The sequence below is a fragment of the Cibotium barometz genome, chromosome 4 (genome assembly GCF_041138505.1).
Source record: "Cibotium barometz isolate CiBa-2024 chromosome 4, ASM4113850v1, whole genome shotgun sequence".
Taxonomy (NCBI): Eukaryota; Viridiplantae; Streptophyta; class Polypodiopsida; order Cyatheales; family Cibotiaceae; genus Cibotium; species Cibotium barometz.
Window position 1 is genome coordinate 7726742 of NC_141049.1, and position 22109 is coordinate 7748850.

At 45.0% G+C, this 22109-nt stretch overlaps 1 protein-coding gene across 3 annotated transcripts in view; it reads right to left on the reverse strand.

Annotated features, from left to right (window-relative positions):
* Positions 1 to 534: 534 nt before the first annotated feature.
* EMB2804 (tubulin folding cofactor B) overlaps positions 535 to 22109 on the reverse strand; it is a 39436-nt gene continuing 17861 nt past the window's right edge. For all 3 annotated transcript variants that reach the window (XM_086785108.1, XM_086785116.1, XM_086785101.1), the window contains 4 exons: positions 12729 to 12770; positions 1352 to 1485; positions 1139 to 1208; positions 535 to 940 (listed from right to left, as the gene is read on the reverse strand). In XM_086785108.1, coding sequence (XP_086641234.1) covers positions 890 to 940; positions 1139 to 1208; positions 1352 to 1485; positions 12729 to 12770 — 297 coding nt within the window. In that variant the 3' untranslated portion in view covers positions 535 to 889. The remainder of the gene's footprint in view (positions 941 to 1138; positions 1209 to 1351; positions 1486 to 12728; positions 12771 to 22109) is intronic.

Below are 22109 nucleotides of genomic sequence, written 5' to 3' on the forward strand. Positions count from 1 at the left end.
TTTAGACACCTTGCTAGTTGTCAAAGATGCTCTTTACAAGTTAAACTAATCAAATTCATTGCCCACTAACTTGATGCTCTTCACAACAAATACAAAAACACCAAACAACATAGCTGCTCTTGAATACTAATCTAACACCGCCACCAAAAAAATTCAAGAGCACTTTCTTTAAATCAAGCATGCATGACACAAGAAAACATACAAGAATACACACAAACTTTTTAGGCTTGGAACATATCCAAGCTTATGAAATGAGAATTTCGACAAGGCAATTATACATATGTACACGTGTATGTACTAAAACAAAACAATGAGAAACCTAAGAAAGTGTGTACTTAATCAAACGAAGTGCCCTTTCTAGAAAATCAAAAACTATAAATAAGGGTATAAAATGAAATTTTTTCAGTTAAAGTCTATTTCTAGCATATACATGGGGGTAGTACTGAAGGGGTGGCATTCCACCATATCTGCACCAATATCCCTCCAGGTTTTAACCAACATGGAATAGCCAAGTACTTTTTCAACAAACTAAAAGAAAACAATGAGAAACATTGGATAATACTTACCCAGTCAAATGAAGTGGCCTCGTAACAGCTTTTCTAGAAAATCAAAAACCCTCTTAATACAAAATCTACAAATCCTTTCAGTGTTCTCTTAGTCCATGACTGTGCATGCTTGTGTGTGTGTGTGTGCACACACGTGCTTGCATCTTACAAGACACAGGCCACACTGCTCTACGAGTGTCCCTGATTTCCAAGTTCAGAGGGAAAAGAAGGTCTGTATTTGTTGATCAACACTCTTTTGTAAGAGGAAAAAGAGGTCCTGAATTCTTGCACAAGATGAAAATTACATTCTGGGGACGTGACTTGCTGGCTGTACACAAATATTTCTAAATTTCATCAACATCATCAAAGGGATCAAGCTCTGGATACTCTCCAACCTGCACATGGTAAATATTAAACCCCCTTCTAAACCAGTCACGCATGCTCAAAGAAGGGAGCTTGAAATCCAAAGATGACAAGAAGCCAGAATGCTGAGTGGGTTTACTTCTATTAAGTCCATCAACAGCCAGAGGGGGTATTTTTTGAGACAGAAGTGCTCTCTCTCTCTCTCTCTCTCTCTCTCTCTCAGAACACACCTTGACTTTGTCGGGCCGAACCATCACCCCATGGCCTGCAGGAGATCTGAAGTACATTTTTCCCTTCACCCTTCACATAAAAAAACGATACCAAGTCACAAGAAGTGCTCCAGTAATTTTACTTCTACACATCAATGGTATATTAACCTTCAGCCAATACTAAGTTTTGGAATTATCCGAGTTATTCACTCTTAGCTTTCAAAGAAGCCTTACATGCCATCGTGCTTGCCTATTGGCTCATCATATTGCACACCAATCCAATAGCCCGGAGCTAAAGTGTCTGCCCTACCAACAAACATTACAACTCCTCTCCTGCCTCCTGGGTCGATCTCACACCGGTTACCAACCTGCCCAAGACAAGACTCCAGCAACTTTTCACCAAATAGAAACAAAAACTTCCATCAAATCCAGATTTCTTAGGATTCATATACATACATACATACATACATATATGTATATATGTATGTATGTATAGAGAGAGAGAGAGAGAGAGAAATGCACACATGTATTTGTCAATGGCCTCAAGCCCAAGTGGTTGTGAAATTTTGGGTCTGCATCGACATTGTGTGAGTGGACGGAGGCCGCTTGTTCTTCTCAGTTGATTAAGGGGTCTATTTGTACTTTATGTTTGGTGATCATAAGTTGGTGAAAAAGGATAAATGAGGCTACGGATTCTTGACACAAGCAATGATACAAATTGATGAGGTCAATGGATTGATGGAGAGATTCAAGAGTTGATTGAGAGAATCAAGGACAAGATTGAGGATCTAGATGCTTCTCCTTGTAGCTCTGAAATAATGTACTCTCTCGCTCACTTTACGTCAGAGATTTTTGCAACACAATACAGCTTTAGTTTGAACTTATCAATGCATTTTAAACTCATTTAGTGTGTAGGTTACTTTTCTTGATCAAACCATGAAGCCATTAGTTTGTTTTGATCCTCCTCAGCTAGTTTTTTATTAATTTATTTTCTTTGGGCAGAGAGGAGATTTCTATTGAGACCACATAAAATCACAGCTAGAAGCCGGAACAAAAAATCCTCATCCCAGAATGTAGGGTGATCTCAACCAATCTGGGGTACAAAGGTGCCAATAGAGTCCTGTGGGGATCAATGAGAAAAAGATCCCTTGATCCCACTGCCTCCTGAAAACAGTGTGCTTTGCTTGTGCAAATCTGGATGGTCCCTGTATATGAGCCCATGTGGCCATAAGAGTGTAAATAATATCTCCCCATATAGTACACATGCACTAAGTGTCATTTATCTGAATGCCCTCAATAGCCTCTGTGCATCTAGCCCAAGCTGTGGTACTGGAAATGATCTCCCAAGTAGTATCAATCCACTTCTGTAGAGGCGGTCTATACTATGTATGAGGAATATCCAGTAGCATGCAATGTTGGGCCACACCTCTGTATATCATTATGGTAGTGTCCAGATCCTTGCCCTTAAAAATATTTGTGGACTAGACTGAGTGAGCCAAGCAGTAGCACCCCAAGCAACATGAATGGTATCTCTCCTCAATCTTCTCATAAGCTAAGCTATAGAGCTTACATCCCCATATGTAATGTTGTACCGTCTGAGAAGCTACCATGCCTCTGAGGCAAGAGGGGTTTGCTCCAAAAACAGCGCTTCATTGATTAGTGGGGAGGCCACGATGTAAGAATAACCAAAAGAAGCCCTAACACCCTACCCCTGATGAGGATGGGGGTACTACCGGTGGCAAACACAGCGCCAACGCCCAGCCAGGGCAGCATGCCGCCACCAGGCAAGACAGCCTGAAGGGACCTAGGCGGAAACAATCGTGTCATAGAACTGTTTCGAGCATTTATCTCAGGATCATCTATCTGGAGTGGAGGCCCCATCCGCCCTCCCAAGAGGGTCCCAGCATCAAGTCCCACGTAGTGATTTGGTGCCGGTCTTCCCGATTTTCAACCCCCCCCCCCCCCCCCCCCCCACCATCCTCTCCAGAGGTCTACATCACCTTTTTTCATGCTTGTACTGGTCATTTTATGAGACCCTGCATTGGCATATTTAGCGCATATTATTTGGGATTTTTCTACCATTTTGTAGGCATTTTATTGCATTTTATGTTATTGGACAGCTGTTGACCTGCTCTACAGCTGGCCGACCAGCTCTCTCGAGGGATATATAAGGGTTCTCACCCTTCCCCCCACTTTTCACCTCATTCTTGTATATCTGCTGGAGGTCAAGCAACAATCTCTTATGCTTGTAAGCACCTACGTGCTTCCCTCGTGCTCATTTTCAGCAATAATCAACTATTTCCAGCCTTCTACAGTTTGTGCTTTGGGCCTACAACCTGTGATGCTCTTTCTTTCATGGTATCAGAGCCAAACGTTGATCTACACGTAAGAAACTGCCGCGTTTTTCCGATTGGAGCAGAGGCTTCATCATTGTGCTGCATTTTCTGCATCTATACTGCCGAACTGCTGCGTTTTTTGCTGTTGGAGGCTGAAGCTCTCCTCTAGGTGCTGAGGATAGGGTTCCCTAAGAGATTTTCTTTCTCTATTTCTCTTTTCCCACCCTCCCTCGCTCGCTTCTTTCTCTTTGCTTGCTGTGCACCGCTGCAGAGGAGGCTATTTGCCGTTTTTTTTACAGCCCTCTTTCTTCCGAGAAGGTTTCTTGTCAGAGGACATGGCTTCAGGATATTTCTCTACTACTATTGCTCCCGTTGCTACTCCAACTCCTTCATTGCCTAGATCCCCTGCTGAGTGCTCCTGCTCAAAAGGTGGTTCCTCTTCCCAATCTTTCTTCTCTAAGTTTATCTCATCCAGGTCTTGCTCCCACCCCTACCCATATACCATCCTACAATCCTCCCCAAGTCAGTGACTCCATGAAGCTTACAGGAACCAACTATCATACATGGTCTTTCTACACTCACTTATTGTTGGAAGGAGCCGGTGTGTGGATGGCTATCTCCACACCTCACTTGGTGGACCCTGCTTTGAGAAGCATATTGGATGCTCAGGCTCGTCTTCTCGTCATCCATTGCATGACTCCATCTATACAAGCACAGTTTATCTCTACTCGGAGTAATGCTCATCAAACGTGGACAGAGATCCAGAGGAGGTATGGGAGAGTTTCGACAGTGAAGATTTGCCAGATTGGAGTCATATCTGGAGAAGCTTACAATCAATGAGTCAAATAACTTGACTTTGAGAAGATTGGAGAGTTCACCCGTATCAAGATGCAGCTTGAGAAGTACGAGAGCACCATCAACAATCCCATCCATAAACTTCTTGGTAAATTGCCAACTTCCTTTGATTCTTTTAAGGATAATATTTATTTCCGTGATTCTCTCCCCCCTTTTGAGGAAGTCGTGAGTTATCTCCACGACAAATGCATGCTTCGCAAAAAAGGCAAGTCAGAGTCTGCTTTTGTTGCCTCTGACAAGGGCAAAGGCAAAGGCGAAAAAGGGACCTCCAACAAAAACAAAGGCAAAGGCAAGGGTAAACAGGATTCAAAGGAGTCCAAGGACAAAAGCAATGAATGTGATTACTATGGCAAGACAGCAATGAATGTGATTACTATGGTAAGACAGTCATACTGAGGCTCGCTACTTTGCTCGTCGTGATGACTCTCGTGCAGCCAAAGCCAAGTAAATGATGCACAGGCATATGAATGAATATTATGCAGGATGCAGAGTGCTTTCTGATGCAAACCCTAAGGCTTCTACTGACTCTACATACATGAATGATTCTCTCCAAGTGGGTTAAGGGACTTGACTGACTGACTGATCCGCTAAGGCTGAGGAATGACCTACGTAGCTCGTGCCTGACTTATCCTGGACTGAGGATGTACAATGGGATCATGGCGTACGACAATTATCATCCTATTGGGTTCTAAAACTGTACAACTGCTGCACTTCTGATAATGAGCCATCTCGTCACCATGCACTGAGTGCAGAGTGCATGTGACACGCGGAGTCTTGCAGAGAGCCTTCATGGGAGGCTCTATCAACATTCTCTTTCTTCAGGAGCATCACTTGTCAGCTGGGCGTACCTGCAAATGTGGGAAGATTTTGCAGGGTAGGAGTCACACATTTTGGTCACCTTCCTTTGGCCCATCTCAGATCCAAGGCGGAGAATATATCTCAGTTAGTGAACAGCTTCTTCCAATGGTGGTGGACTCCAGCACAATAGTTCTAGGAAGGGCACAGTGGATGATTATCAGACTTGGGGAGGACCAAGTGGACCTCTGTTGAAATATACAAGTGAATAGGGTGTGTGCAGGAACAAGCCCTTGGTTAGAGGCTGTAAAAGAGGATGAGTAAATGTGAGAGAACCTGTGAAAAGGTGAGAAGAATCTACTGGGAGAGAATAAAGGGTAGCATGAGAAGATGTAGGAAGTGTGGAGATATTCTGGGAAAAGTGAAGAGGTGGAGAGAATCAAGCAAAAGAGGTGAAGATATTCTGGGAGAGGTGGAGTGAATCCAGGAGAAATCAGTGGAATTAGATGCTTGGATGTAAACTCTATAAATTGAGGCATTGGCCTAATGAGAATTTGCTGGTTTTTGATTATCCATGTCTACATTAAGCTATTTGCTAATTACTCACTAATTATGTCTTAATTATTTGCTAATCACTTTATTAATGATGTTGATTCTAGTGTTTGATCCACCATAGCTCATCACATTGCCCTAATTTCAACATGGTATCAGAGCCATGCCTAGAAACCATCATTTTGTGAGCCCATTATCTTGCTAATCATTTTGCTAATTAGGATTAGTAGAAAATTATAAATTTTCCTCTTTTTTCAACAAGCCTCTGCACCCCCAGCTGGTGGAGGAGCTCTACCTCCTTGCACACATCACATTAGGCCAAACCCTTCTAGCCCAAGCTAGCTATCTTATTGCTCTTCAAGCTCATCAAATCAGCACAACAAACCGCCGACGCGTTTAGGAGAAATCGCGATTTTCTCAGGCGCCTATTTCTAGGAGAAATTTGCAGATCTCTTCTTCATCAGTTCAAATGGGTCTAATTCCTCTTAGCCCCAAGTGTTTTCAAGCATGCTCTACAAGCTGGTGAAGTTAGAATTCAATTTGGCGCCTATTTCTAGGAGAAATTTGCAGATCTCTTCTTCATCAGTTCAAATGGGTCTAATTCCTCTTAGCCCCAAGTGTTTTCAAGCATGCTCTACAAGCTGGTGAAGTTAGAATTCAATTTCATCAAGTCTACAGTGAGATCCAAGCTCTTCATCAAATCTGCAGGTGACTTTGGTAAAACAGAGATTAAGCTTTCAATATTTGGTCAAATCTTGTGTTTCTTGGCTTAATCCTCTACTAGACTCATTGCTATTGATGGCTTTGAAAGCATTTGAGCTCATTTGAAGTCTAAGGTACCAGATCTGGACTCCCCGCATACTCTGTTTTTTGCACACAAAACAGTGGATTAATTTGCTAATCAGTGCTAATCAATGTATTTTGGTGCAATTGAGGGTTCAAATTAACCATTAGGTATCTGATACAGATCCCTATAACTTCAGATTTCAATTCGGAGTTAGTTTGATACTCCAACCATTTCGTACAAATTGGTTACCCTTGATTTAATGTAATTTCCGGTAAAATTGTGCTGATAAATTTGTGATAATCATCATTTTGCATTTAACCCTTAGTTAATGCCTGTAAATCTCACTCAAATTCAAGATTATTCACAGCCAGAGTTGCATTTGGGAATGTGCATTAGAATGAATACTATACGCATTATGTTTTGGGCACATTGCATCAGTGTAAAAATGGGATCAGACACTGCCCTTGTCCAGAATAAGGCAAGAGGTAAGACCTCCCGCATAAATTTAGGTTTGCATTACATAATGATACAAGATAAACATCAAAAACCCAAAGGAACTGTCAGCAAAACATTTAAACATGTTGCTCACATGGAGCAAGAAGACCTGACGGACAAGCTCATGGCCCCAGCCATGAAAGAAGAAGAACATCTCCTTCCAAGAAGAAGATCCACACCAAGAAGATCTAGAGGAAGCATTGAAGAAAGACATGGACACGAGAAGAGAAGCTGCCACAAGAAGAGAAGCTGCCACGACAAGAAGACTGAAGAAAAGAGAAGATGTGAGGCTCCAAAGAGTGAGGAGCCATGTGAAAATCTCTGAGAGAGAGAGAGAGAAATGAAATGAAATGAAATGTTATATTAACGTCTTCAAAAGGCCATAATGACCTATGAGACCAAAAGTTACATCATGGTGGATCTGATACAATGTCTGGATTTAAAAAAAAACCCAGAAAATGAAAAAAATAAAGATGATACTACTGGCACCTAAAAAATGAAACTGGAACTGGAAGGTACACTATGGAGGTACCTCCATCTCATAATATGTGCCGCATCGGACACTGGCGGATCTCCTCAATATCCTGTGTGGTCAGCACCCTGACTGGGTGTCTCGCATGCCTCGCAAGAATAATCCGAATCTGCCGCTGCAACATCCGTCTATGCTGGGATGCCCTCCTCCGTGGTCGTGGGCGTCTGGACCACCCAAGCTCAATCGCACGATCAAGAGAGACCCCACAACCCAATGTAACTTGCCCCAACAAAGTAAAACCACCTCTGAGCCACCGATGATGTAGGCCACGTGATAGATAGATGTATGTGTGAGTACTTTAGTCAAGGTCGCGGGCAACTATAGTAAGCCTTGGACACATAGAGAGAGAGTGTCAAGGACTATGAGTTTAGGGACTCGAGGCACTAGTCGCGGGCTATCAAGTAAGAGAGAAACTTGGTATAGGGTCCAGGTGTGCTAAGTTAACTTGAGAGGAGGTGTGCTAGACACTGGTCGCGGTCCGCGGACTATCAAGTAAGAGGGACACTTGGTATAGGGTCCAGGTATGCTAGAGTATTCACTTGAGGGGAGGTGTTGAAATATACAAGTGAATAGGGTGTGTGCGAGAACAAGCCCTTGGTTAAAGGCTGTAAAAGAGGATGAGTAAATGTGAGAGAACCTGTGAAAAGGTGAGAAAAATCTATTGGGAGAGAATAAAGGGTAGCATGAGAAGATTTAGGAAGTGTGGAGATATTCTGGGACATATTCTGGGAAAAGTGAAGAGGTGGAGAGAATCAAGCAAAAGAGGTGGAGATATTCTAGGAGAGGTGGAGTGAATCAAGGAGAAATCAGTGGGATTAGATGCTTGGATGTAAACTCTATAAATTGAGGCATTGGCCTAATGAGAATTTGCTAGTTTTTGATTATCCATGCCTACATTAAGCTATTTGCTAATTACGTCTTAATTATTTGCTAATCACTTTGTTAATGATGTTGATTCTAGTGTTTGATCCACCATAGCTCATCACATTGCCCTAATTTCAACAGCCTCCTCAACATTTATGCCCCCTAACTCCATGGCAAGTCGAGCGGATTTCTAGAGCATGATTCAACAGGGCCTGCCCCAAGGGATCTTAATATGTTGGAGACCACGGAGGATACACTAGGTGGATAGCCAAGATACCGTCTCTAATGCTAAGCTTGCGGCTTGGAAGGTGCTTATTTTCACCATCAAGGGACAGGACCCCTAGCCTCCTCAACATTTATGCCCCCTAACTCCATGGCAAGTCGAGCGGATTTCTAGAGCATGATTCAGCAGGGCCTGCCCCAAGGGATCTTAATATGTTGGAGACCACAGAGGATAGACTAGGTGGATAGCCAGGATACCGTCTCTAGTGCTGAGCTTGCGGCTTGGAAGGAGCTTATTTTCACCATCAAGGGACAGGACCCCTAGCATCTCCCGGAGTTTGGGTGCACAGAAGGGTTTAGGGTTTAGGGTCACCCTAACCCCTAAACCCAAGCCCCAACCTCTCCCGGTTGGATCATTTCTACGTTGTTGAGTGGGCATGTGGATGAGGCAGTTTGGTTGGTATTTTAGCCGGCACTACCTTTTCCGACCATTCGCCCGTCACCCTCTCTCTAGAGGACCCCTGTTGACAGGATAGTTAGCAGAGCCTCCGCATACCTGAGAACTTGATACAATACCCAGAGATTTGTAGGAGGATTGAGGAGCTATGGGAACGCTTGGCCTTTAATTAGGGCACAGCAGCGGCAACTCTGGATACTAGGCTCAGTGAGATCAGCACCATTCTCCAGGAGCTCACACCGGACAGCCCTTCGATTGAGGCTCAGATGGCCACAGCCCACACTGAAATCAGCTCCATAGAGGAGAGGAGAGTGGAATACAAATTCCATGCCTGTGCGTCTTTTTGGACTCGAGCTGGAGACAGGCACAGGGGACTTCTTCAAGCGGACACGGCCTCACCAGAGGGATGGTATCCGGAGGCTTAAAGGACGGCACCGTTGTTTCCAAACTGCCCCAGGTTCGAGCCATAGCCACTAGCTTCTTCAATTCCCTCCTCATCACTGAGCCTCACTCCCTACTGGTACAGGATGCGAAAAAGGGGGTCTAGCAACACACGTGTGAGGTGGCCCCACTGGCTCTCTAGAGCTTCTTGATGACACCCTTCTCTTCCGAGGAGATTGCAAAGACTTTGCAAGCACTCCCTAGGGGCAAGTGCCTGTTTCTCTGTCACTGGGAGATCATGGAGGGCTGCTTCCGTGCGACCTTCAATGAGATTATGATTCCCTATGCCAAAGAGACTGGTGGAGGGTTTGATTCACTTGATCCCCAAGGAGGGAGGTGACATGTTGGAGATTCGCGAGTGGTGACATATGGGGACAACCTACAAAATCCTAGCCAAAACCATCAGCCATGGACTGCAGCCCCACCTCCGAGATCTGATCCATGGTACGCAAACATTCAGGATAGGAGCATCCTGGATAAATGTTGGGTATTCAGAGCTTCATGTGTGAATCAGCTCTTAGTATGTGTTAGTGTGTTTATGCATGTGAGCAGCCACTTATAGCTAGATATTATGTGTGAACATGATACGTAGTGATGTCACAGGTCTAGCCATGTGTCATTGCCCCAATGTGTGTGATATCTCAAAAGATAAGGCTATAGGCCTATAAAAGCATTCTACTCTTTGAAGGTTATAGCTAGATATTATGTGTGAATGTGATACGCAATGATGTCATAGGTCTAGCCATGTGTCATTGCCCCAATGTGCGTGATGTCTCAAAAGATAAGGCTGTAAGCCTATAGAAGCATTCTACTCTTTGAAGATTTCATAACATCAATCAATAGAATCATTGTTGAGTTGTGCAAATTCTATGTGCATTTGAGCATTCTCTCTCTCTCTACACCCACACTATGCCACTATGGTCACCTTCTATCCCCCATAACCTGCATGTGCAGCTCTCAAACCCTAATAGCTTCAACATGGTATCAGAGCTAGGTTTAGCTCACTGCAGCTGTTCATCTTTGTTCGCCTAGCTGCTACTACCACTTCAAAGCCGCCGCCGTTCTCGCCGCCAATTTCAGGTGGTGCTACCCACTCTTGCTGCCAATATCGGGCGGTGCCACGGCACAGCATGGCACACCACCACTGCTCAGCTCGTCGACAGCACCGCCCGTCTGCCTGGCGGTGCTAGTGCTAAAGCATCCACCACCGCTGCTTCCCGGCCTGTTCCACCCGCAGTTCTGAGATCATCGTTGACAGCCCCTCCTATGCCAAGTCTCGGTCCGCCTCTCCTCGACAGCCCCTCTTGCACTTTGCCTTCGTCCTACTGCTACCTTGTTTGGGCTGCCTGTTGTGATCAGCACGAAGTCTCAGCATAAGGTACCCACTGCCATGCTTGCATAAAGATACTCATTCAAGGGGTAAACTTTCTTTCCATCATGATGTATGCACCATCCATTGAAAAGTTTTCTCAAACCGTGTTTGCTCGTAAGGTACCTAGGTACCCACTACCATGAGATACCCATTCAAGGGGTAAACCTACTTTCCATCATGATGTCTGCACCATCCAATGAAAAGTATTCTAGTACCAGGTTTGCAACTTGGCAAACCAAGGTGCAACTTCTTCTCATGCAAGGAGTATGGGGTATTGTTTCCGTGATGATGTAGATCCAAGATCCAAAGATCCAAAGATCCAAACCGACTAGTCAGCTATAGAGAGCAATACACAGATGCAAGAGAGAGAGAAGCTAGTGTAACTCTGCTATATACACCAATAAATCCCGGAATACAGAATGAAGAGTGTGGGGGGCAAGGGGCCATTTTATATGGGCCCAGGCTGCTGGTCGGCCAGCACAAAAACAACCGACAGCAGCCCACGACCAGATCAAGCCCAGTCGGCCAGCAGAAGGGCAGTCGGCCAGAGCTGAACAGCAGGTCGGGTCTCAAACCATCAGTCGGCCAGCAAACGGAAGCAACCGACAACCCTCCCACACCCAAAAAAAAAATGGGAAAAATACATGGAAGTGAGGAAAAATGGGGACACACCAAAACTGGACAGACACACCCACAACAGAGGTCCTCACATAGTGTACAGATAGGAGATGACTGATAACAAAACATACAGGGCATTGTGCAAAGTGCATAATATTTCACAACACATAAAGTGAAGAGTTAAGTGGTCATTTGGCCAAGCTTGGGTCATTAGTGCAACAACTTACCAGCTTGAAAAGTGAGCTCGATAATGCGGATAAAATGGCAGTGCTCATCCAAGCATGCAGAGGATCACTTAATTCCAACAAACTCTAGAGGTTTTACATCTTGCTACTACTACTTTTGATCATCTCATATCACTTTTAATTGAAAAAGACAGGAGGAACAAAGAGGAGCAAACCAAGAATGGTATTGATCAAGCCTTCATCAGCACAAACAAGAATTGGAACAAGAAGATTCAATGCAAATTCTCTAAGCGGCTTGGACACAAAGAAGCAAACTATTTTAAGAAGAAAGAGCAAGAACAAGTACAACATCATGCCAATCTTCTTGAAGACGATTGTTCCAAACTCTTCAAAATATGGTAATGATAAAGAAGAAATTCATGCTACAACAGTCCAGGTCAAAGGCCTCACTCTAGGTGAGGTCGAGGACGATTGGGCTTTCTAAGCCTCTTCTCCCCTTCATCATTTTGTACGAGTCAATAAGGGTTCTCTGTTGGGTTGTCCCTCGAAAAGATTTGTAAATGTTTGTGTGCCTTCACTTATAGAAGGGTCCGTGCTGTTATCCTTTATCCCTGTTAGGAGCTAGGAGGGTGACGAAGAGCTGGCCTTGCTCCTTCGGTCACTTGCTGATTGGAGGATTAGCATAGAACAAGAGGTGCACATGGTTAGATCGCTCCCTTGCAGTGCGTGTGAGAAAAGAAAGTTCTATAAACACCTCCAGAAGGCCAAAATGAACGAGACCAAATACATAAATGAAGACCATAGGTCCTATGCTAAATCTCTGGTCCGAGAAAAGAAACATCAAACCAAACTAAAAAAAAGGTCCTAGTGTTCATATACTATGCCACTAGGAGATGTAACATTACAGCAATGCTAGATTAGGGTCATCCGATGTTGGTGAGACTATGTAAACAGCAGGTGCTGTTAGATGAGCAGCTGGTTTCAGGTAGCTTAAATTTTGAATGAGAGTTTTTCCATCACGGAAAATAGCCCATTTTTCTTCTTTAAGTGCTGAGGACAACAACAACAAGAACAAGAAAAATGAGCAACTGAAAACTCACGTGGATTAGAGCCGCCAAATCTTCCATATAGCTTTCATCTATCTGCCTCAAAAGCAATCTTTCATTAGCACTTTCTCCAAACAGCCGAAGCTTGAATCAAACTGATGAAACAACACAATTTGGTCATCAAAATTTCATCCACTCAAGTTTCTTCTTAATTGTGTTAGTCATCATAATTTGCAACAAAATAAATAGGCTGAAAATTCAGCTAATTCAAATACTTTCTATGTTGTGCAATCTTACAAGGTGTGTGCTGTTAATTCAAAACCTTGATATCTATTTCTTGTAAGACAATATATACACTGATTGAAGATTCAAATTATTTTGTAAACACAAAAAAAAGTGCATGAATGTGCTTGAGATCATCACCTCCATCGTGCATAGAACATGACATCCCCACTCAAGTCATCAAGCTGCTGTCCTTTTTAGACACCACCTCCGACAAATTCGTAGCATCATCCGGAAAGATGAGGATATATGGTATCTTTGAGTGCGGCTACAGTTTACCGGGGAGAGTGTCATCCACATTGCTGTGTGTTATTTTGCACTGCACCACTCCCCTTACGACGCCGCAAAGCATGGCAGTCACCATACTTACCACTATATGGGAATATTATGGAGTTCAAACAGCTGGGGGAAGTCCTCCTGCTCGAGGTCTTCAACGCTAGACAGGGAGTCACCAAGTCCAACTACTTGATCTGGGTGACCCTATCAGACTACAGGAGCTGGACACCACTGACACGGGGTTATAGAGATCATCACAGGACCGTGAGGAGGTCACGGTGTATGGGAGACGTTTCTTAGAGCTGGGAGCTGCACATGGTCTTGTTATCTATAATGGGATGTCCCGATGGCCCTCCTCCAATGCCCTCACCTCCTTCCCTTACTCAAGAGGTACCAACACCATGGATTACTTGATGGAATCTCCGGCTTTGGCACACCTCCCCTACTTCTCGATCCCGCCACACCCCCCTTTGAAGCTGACCATGCCTACCTCTCTTTCACTCTTACTTGCACACCACCCGTCCCCCCACCACCACCCCCCATCTCACATGACAAGTACATGTACCCTAACACCCCTACTAGGCTACATGTCTAATAGAGCCCTTTGTCAAGGATTTCCACCCTCTTGGTCCACTAACACCATCACCCCCATCCTCAAAGCCGGAGATCCACTTGATCCTAATACTTACAGGACGATCATGATCATTGGCCAAACTCTATGGATCGGGCTAGAGGCAGAGCTCAGTTCGTTTGCAAAGAGACAAGGATGCAAAGCCTCAAGATATGCAAGTTTTCAAAGAAGCTACTCTACCCTTGACCACATCTTCACCCTCCCTGCCATCATCAAGGAGAGTAGAGCATGACATCGGAGGATTTACTGCTTCTTTGTGGATTTTCAAAGCTTTTGATATTTAACCCGAAGCCTGCCTCCTACAGCATCTACAAGAGATAGGAGTCCCATCTGCCATCGTTTGGAGCATCATCGCCCTCTATGAGTCTATCACCGGACGAGTGAGAGCCCCAAGAGGTACATTGCAAGAGATTTCCAACACTACTGGGGTGAAACACGGCTGCCCTCTATCACCCACTCTTTTTGGCCTCTACATTGATGAGATCTCCAACTTCATTGAAAGATTAGGTGCGGCTGGTCCCACATTGGCAAGCATATTGATTCCCCTACTACTTTATGCAGATGACATGGTTCTCCTTTCAGATTCAGTTGAGGGGCTTCAGAGACATTTGGATGCCTTACAATATTTTTGCACTCAACGGGACCTCACTGTTAACCTTGGTAAAACCAAGGTAATTGTCATGACCCTATGAAAGTGGAACAGCACAAGTGTGGGCATGGTGGTTGGTGAGCAAAATAAATATTAAATGATTCATATTTGGGGTGCCCGGACAAATGGTATGATGTGTGGACATCTTCAAGTGTGAAGGGGGACCAAGAACATTAATATTTTTAATGTTCTAACCATGGGTGGCCCCTAGGCATAAGTGGCCCTTAGAAACTTTAATAAACATTAAAGAAAGGGGCCTAGGATATTATTGGAAGGGGGGTAACTCCACTTTAGGAGTTACACGCCTCTCTCATCTCTCTCTCTCTCTCTTGCTTTTGGAAAAAACGTGCAAGCAACCTGCGTGGAGGAGAAGAGAATTCCTGGTCGACTGGCTGCATAGGAGGGGCTGTTGGCTTCCGTACAATCCACGTGGCTGCAGGCCGTACAACGCTGGAGGTTGTTGCCCGTACAGAGCAGGCGCATCTTCTGCAGGAACAGGCTGCTGCGCATAGGCTGGTTCAGGTGGCGCTGGCAGGTACGGACAGCAAGTACAGTCCGTACTGTTGGCTGCTGTACGACTGCAGGTACAGGTTGCTACGCACAGGCTGGTTGCAGGCGATGCTGGCGACAGAGTACTGACGGCAGGCGGGCAAGTTCAAGCGACTGCAAGTACAGTCCGTACAGTCCTGTACGGACAGGTACAGTCAGATATTGCAGACCTGTACGGACAGGTGGTACAGGTGGCTACAGACCTGTTCCGTCCTGAACAGTGGTAGGCGGCGCTTTATCATAGTCAAGCTGGTGCATCAGTCAGGCGGCTGCAGGGAGAAAAGTACAGTGTCATGTGCATCACAGATGCCATGGACATTCTTAGGGCTAGATCCAGAAGAGGCAAACAGATAAAGACTATGAACCCAGTAGAAGAACCAGGATGATGGAGCACAGAGCACAGAGCACCTCTGCAGTGTAGACTGAAGCAAGGCTTGGAGAAGAACCAAAGGGACGCTGTCGGCTGCTCACAGAACCAGTCGGCTGAATCAGAGGACATGGGCAGCATCAGGCGCATCATGAGCAAGCAGTATAACCAGTCGGCTGAAGTAAAAAGGGATTTATGAATATATGAACTGGCCGACCAGCAATCGGCCAGTTTCCCATGAATATCAAGGGGCTATAAATAGCCCAAGTGCCCATCATTCTATTCATTCAATCCCACTAGGGGTTTGGATCCTTAGAGGTCCCATAGGAGACAGATTTTGGTGTTAACCACCTTTTTATGTAAGGCAGCCCATGGCTGCAGATTTAGGTACCTTTTTGTACCATAGAATATACTGAATTTTCCAGCACCTCTCTCTCTCTCTCTCTACTCTCTCTCTACCTGCGTTTTTGCATCAGATGATTCTCTGGGAGTCTTCTTTCAGCCCTAAACACTCTTGAGCTTCCGCGTGCTACATTGGTATCAGAGCATCAGGCTCAACAAAGCTAAACACTGATTCAGTCCCAGGTGATGGTGTACAGGTCCAAGGTACAGGAAAGTACACGGATTCGAAGCCCAAGGCGAGGAGCACAGAAGCGGGAAGAACTCCCAGGAGGTTTGTTGGTGGTGTTCCACAGTGCCAGATGGGGATGGCAGTTCCATGAGCCAGATAGGTTCTCAAGTAACGGTCCCAAGGGAGGTTGATCCTCCAAGGGTGATGTGAGAGTGCCAGACTCAATTCCAGGAATGAAGACCAAGACGGTGTTCAGAGTCAGGGCAGGAATGGATTGTGGACTAGAGGAAGACCAAATGGATAGATCTTCATCAGAGACAGAGTGGTTTGGAGAACAGACCGGATTTTTAGAGAAAAGGGTTTGCCAGGCATGGATGATGACAGAGGGACTTCGGGACAAGATTGGGATGATGATAGTCATCCAAGAGCAGGTTGGATTCCCGTCATCAAGTTTAGCAGAGGGGGATGTCATGTGCATCACAGATGCCATGGACATTCTCAGGGCTAGATCCAGAAGAGGCAAACAGATAAAGACTATGAACCCAGTAGAAGAACCAGGATGATGGAGCACAGAGCACAGAGCACCTCTGCAGTGTAGATTGAAGCAAGGCTTGGAGAAGAACCAAAGGGATGCTGTCGGCTGCTCACAGAACCAGTCGGCTGAATCAGAGGACATGGGCAAGCATCAGGCGCATCATGAGCAAGCAGTATAACCAGTCGGCTGAAGTAAAAAGGGATTTATGAATATATGAACTGGCCGACCAGCAGTCGGCCAGTTCCCCATGAATATCAAGGGGCTATAAATAGCCCAAGTGCCCATCATTCTATTCATTCAATCCCACTAGGGGTTTGGATCCTTAGAGGTCCCATAGGAGACAGATTTTGGTGTTAACCACCTTTTTATGTAAGGCAGCCCATGGCTGCAGATTTAGGTACCTTTTTGTACCATAGAATATACTGAATTTTCCAGCACCTCTCTCTCTCTCTCTCTACTCTCTCTCTACCTGCGTTTTTGCATCAGATGATTCTCAAGAGTGTTTAGGGCTGAAAGAAGACTCCCAGAGCTTCCGCGTGTTACATACAGACAGTCTTGGGCAAGCACAGACTGGTACAGTCAATCCCTTTGGTGCAGAACCACGCATTGAATTGGTAAGCTCTGAACTTGTCAATCTTTCTTTCTTTCCACTTGTGAGAGGAGGGGTATGGCAGTTTGAATGGTGGAAACAGAGACTGGACAGTGGATGTATATTTGAACTGAGTTGTGGAACCATGTTCATGGAATATGCCAGATGCTGCCCTGCTGAATTGTCTTGGTTGGTCAGAGGGAAGCACAGTGTGTTGATTTTGTGGGACACAGATCTGTAAGTGAATCCTCTGTGCTAAGAGGTCTTGAGGGCTACCAGATTGGACATACAGGTTTATTTTCCTGGCTGGTTATGTTGTACTCAGTTTTACATTTCATTGAATTTGAATAGAGGAATACCGAAAGGGGCGTCAAGCTTTGGGGCCAATGAAACCGGCCTCTGATAGAAAACCAAAGTGCGGTAGAAGCAATCACCCGTCCACTTGTAGTCTAGATGTGAAAAGAACACAGATTGGAGCTAGAGTGCCCAAATCTGAAAACACAGCGACACCTGTTGGCCCCAAAGCTTGGCGCCCCTTGCGGTATTTCTTTATTCAATTAAAATAATATGAATGGCTGAGTACAACACAAAGATCAGCCAAGAGTTTACACCTCTAAGTCCAATCTGACGGCCCACAAATCCTTCTCAGCACAGAGGATCTATGCACACAGATCTGTGTTCCACAATAACACACTGTGCCTCCCTCTGATCAGCCAAGATCACTAAGCAGGCCAGCCATGGGCATACATCTGGCATAACTCAAGTGCGTGATACATCATCTCAACTCAAACATACATGTGCTGTCCAAACTCTGTCTCAACCCTTGTCAATCTGCCATACCCCTCCTCTCACAAGGGGCCAGATAACACATATCTGCAGACATCAAGCAGTAGAAAGAGAGATAGATGAACAGAAACAAGGCTTACCAAGTTTAGCTCGTGAAACAGTACTGGAGAAAGCAACAGCACCAATTTGTACTTGCAGGCACTTGTATCCACAACCCTGCTTCACACATGTGCTTGTACTTGCCTGTATCTTCCTCCTGATGTTCACTCTTATGCTGTCCTTGAAAATACAGATCTGAAAATCAGCACTGTACCCGTCTGTACCACCTCGGGATACGTGCCAGGAGTTGTACTTGCACAAACAGTCGACTGTCCTGATTCTGGTCGCCTGAATCTGAGTAACCAAGGGCCTGTCCAGCACCTGTCTACACCCCTGCAGCAACTGTACTTGCTGTACCTGACTGCCCGTACACTGTACGGCAGCCGTACAGTACTGTACTCCTGTTGTACCTGCTGGTACAGCCTGACCAGACCTGTGCGCAGAGAATCCAGCAGAATTGAACAGCCGCCTGTGTGTAGCGTGGACCAAGGAAGTGCCTGCAGCTTGTCCGTACAAGCTGTACGGCTGGTTTGCACAGGGAAAACTGCAGCAAAGAGTCTTCAGCAGTCGCCCTTCTCCTTCCACTTCTCCACGCTTGTGTACATGCGCTTCAAGAACTCCACGATTCCCTCCTTTCCAAAAGCTAGAGAGAGAGAGAGAAGAGAGAGATACACTTACTCCAAAAGTGGAGTGACTCTCCCCCAAATTAATCCCTAGGGCCCCAAACTTTAATAAGTTCCTAGGGCCACTAAGGCCTAGGGGCAAACTTTAATAAACATTAAAGCTTAATGTTTCTAGTTCCCCCCTTCACACCTAGGGATGTCCACACATCTTAAACTCTGTCCGAGCACCCCCCATGTGAATCATAAAATATTTTGACTCTGCAACCACCATGCCCACACTTGTACTGTTCCATTTTCACAGGGCCATGACATACCCCCCTCTTGAAAAATGGCAAGCGTCCTCGATTGCATTCTGGTGATGCATCAAAATATCCAAAGTGAAATATACAATATGGCAAGATCAGCGTCCCAATCTCTCTGAGCCATACACATGTATCAACATTCACTCCAAACCAATGGCATAGTAATAGTCCAAGTTGTATACCACTGTGAACCATACATATCCACAAAAATCTCCATGTGACTAGTACACATATATCATAGAAGTCCCATAAACAGATGTACTGTCAGCCTCAGTACCTTCGGGTGAGATAAAATCTGCACCAAGCGACCTCTAGATGTCATCTGAGCCTGTCTGTATCAAGGGAGTGGAGGTGCTACCTCCCTCTTGAGCATCAGGTAATGCTCCAGACCCATGCTCTGCTGAACCTGAATGAGCCACAATAAGAGTCGGCTCTAACTCAAAGGCATCGAGATAAAGCTGCAAAACCTGAGGTGAATCTGTTAAGTCACCTTCCTCCATCCACTTCGCATCCATCGGTGAATAGTTCTTGAACTTCACAAGATAGCGACGGGAAACTTTACCTCGTACCTTCCTTTCTTTATGTGCCAGTATCTGCTCTGGAATCAGAACCTCATCAAGTTCCTCAACTTCCGGCTAAGCCTCATCTGATACATCCTCAAGCACATCCCCACGAAAAGGTCTAAGAAGACTCACGTGAAAAGCATTGTGAATCCTCCAGTGATCTGGTAACTTCAAACGATAGGTTACCTCACCAATCTTTTCCAAAACCTGAAAAGGCCCATAATATCGCATACTCAACTTAGGGAATAAGCGCTCTTTACCCTTCATCTTCTTGAGCCTAGCCTTTTCAAAGCGCAAAAGAACCCAATCACCCAATGCAAACTGTAAATCACGTCTGTGACGGTCTGCGGCTTTCTTTTGCTTCTGCTGAGTTTTCTGGAGGGCCAACTTAACTCTCCGATAAGCTTCATCCAAGCTCTCCACATACTGATCAGCCTCAAAGATCTTATCCTTTGTATGCAAAATGGGCGGAACCTTCTTCCCTCCTACAGTCTCAAAAGGCGCCTTGCCTGTCGAGCTATGTACAGTGTTGTTATATGCAAACTCCACCAAAGGAAGATATTTTTCCCATTGTTGCTTATGCTCTGATACATAACATTTAAGAAGATCCAACACTGTAGAGTTAGCCTCTTCTGACTGACCATCTGTCTGTGGATGAAATGACGATGAAAACTTGAGAGTTGTACCCATGTTGTCAAACAACCCTCTCCAAAACAAACTCGTCATCCGTGGATCACGGTCACTAATGATAGACGTAGGCAAGCCATGATACTTGAAGATGTTCGCCATGAACAACTTCACCATATGGTCCACTTTAATTGTCTTCCTCACGGGAATGAAATGTGCCTGCTTACTGAACCTGCATATGATCATTTCCCGTTTGTGTCCGTGGAAGATCAAATACAAAATCCATGGCAATGCTCTCCCAAGGTCTATCCGGAATAGGTAAAGGCTGTAATAACCCTGGTGTCTTCTGACGGTCAAACTTTACCTTCTGACATACGATGCATTGCCTCACAAAGGCATCAACATCTCTTCTCAAGGTTGGCCAATAAAAGAAAGTCTCCACTGCTTTGACCGTGGCGTCAATACCTCTATGACCTGCATACGGTGGAGCATGACTTTCAATCATAACCTTGAGTCGCAATGGCCTGGTAACACACAGTCTGCCATGCATCAATAAAAACCCATCTCTGAGAGTGTAATGCTCATGCCGCTGACCCTCAGACATCTGATCATACAACCTTTCAAAGTCCTCATCATGGGCATACTGCTCTTTCATTTCATCAAGCTCATGATGATAAGCAAGTGAAACTGCAGAGACCTGTGGCTTACGTGACAAAGCATCTGCCACTACATTCTTTTTGCCTTCCACATGTACAATCTGGAAGTGAAACATCGACAAAAAGTTTACCCAACGCATATGCTTCTCTGAAAGCTTAGTTTGCGTGAGGAAATAACGCAAGGTCTGATGATCTGTCTGCACAGTGAAATCAGCCCCAAGCAAGTAGTGTTTCCAAGTAGAAAGAGCGTGAATTACAGCCAACATCTCTTTCTCATACACTTGTAAATGCTTCTCAGCATCTTGCAAAACTCTACTCTCATAGGCTATCACATGTCCCTCTTGCATGAGAACTGCACCAATGCTACTTCCACATGCATCACACTGGACAACAAAAGCCTTTCGGAGGTCCGGTAACACCAATACTGGGTCTGAAGTAAGCTTTTCTTTGAGCTTTTTGAATGCTGTAATTTCCCGATCAGCCCATCTAAACGGAGTTACTTTCTTCGTCAAAGCATGAAGAGGCAAAGCAATTTCAGCAAAGTGCCGTATGTAATGCCTATAATAGGAACACAATCCTAGAAAGCTGCGTACATCATGCACGGTCCTCAAAAGCTGGCCAATTAAGTATTGCTTCCACCTTTGCTGGATCCATACGGACTCCATGACCAGACACAATATGCCCCAAGAAATGTATCTCCTGCAAGAAAAACTCACTCTTCTTGCCATTAACCACCAATCTATGGTTTCTGAGTTCTGCAAACACAATGGCCAAATGCCTTCTATGCTCTTCCTCAGTTTGTGAATGCACAATCATATCATCAAAGAATGTGCCCACAAACTCTCTATGAGGTCTGAAAATCCTGTCCATCATTCTGTTAAATGTGGCAGGCGCATTCGTCAAACCAAAGGGCATAACCAAGAACTCATACAACCCAAATGTGGTTCGGAATGCTGTCTTATGCACATCCTCGGGTCTAATGCGTATCTGATGATACCCGCTTTTCAAGTCAATACGACTAAAAACTGTGGAGCCCTGTAAGCGGTCCAAGATGTCATCGATCCTCGGTATGGGGAATCGATTCTTGATGGTATTCTTATTGAGCGCCCTGTAATCAATACACATGCGCCAAGAACCATCCTTCTTCTGCACTAAGAGCACAGGTGAGCAAAAGGGTGATGAGCTAGGCTGTATCAACCCTTTATTCAAAAGCTCCTGCACCTGACTCATAATCTCTTCCTGTTGGGCTGCACTAACACGGTACGGCGGTCTATTCGGTGGAGTACTACCAGGAATCAGATCTATGGCATGATCTTCTGGCCTCTCGGGA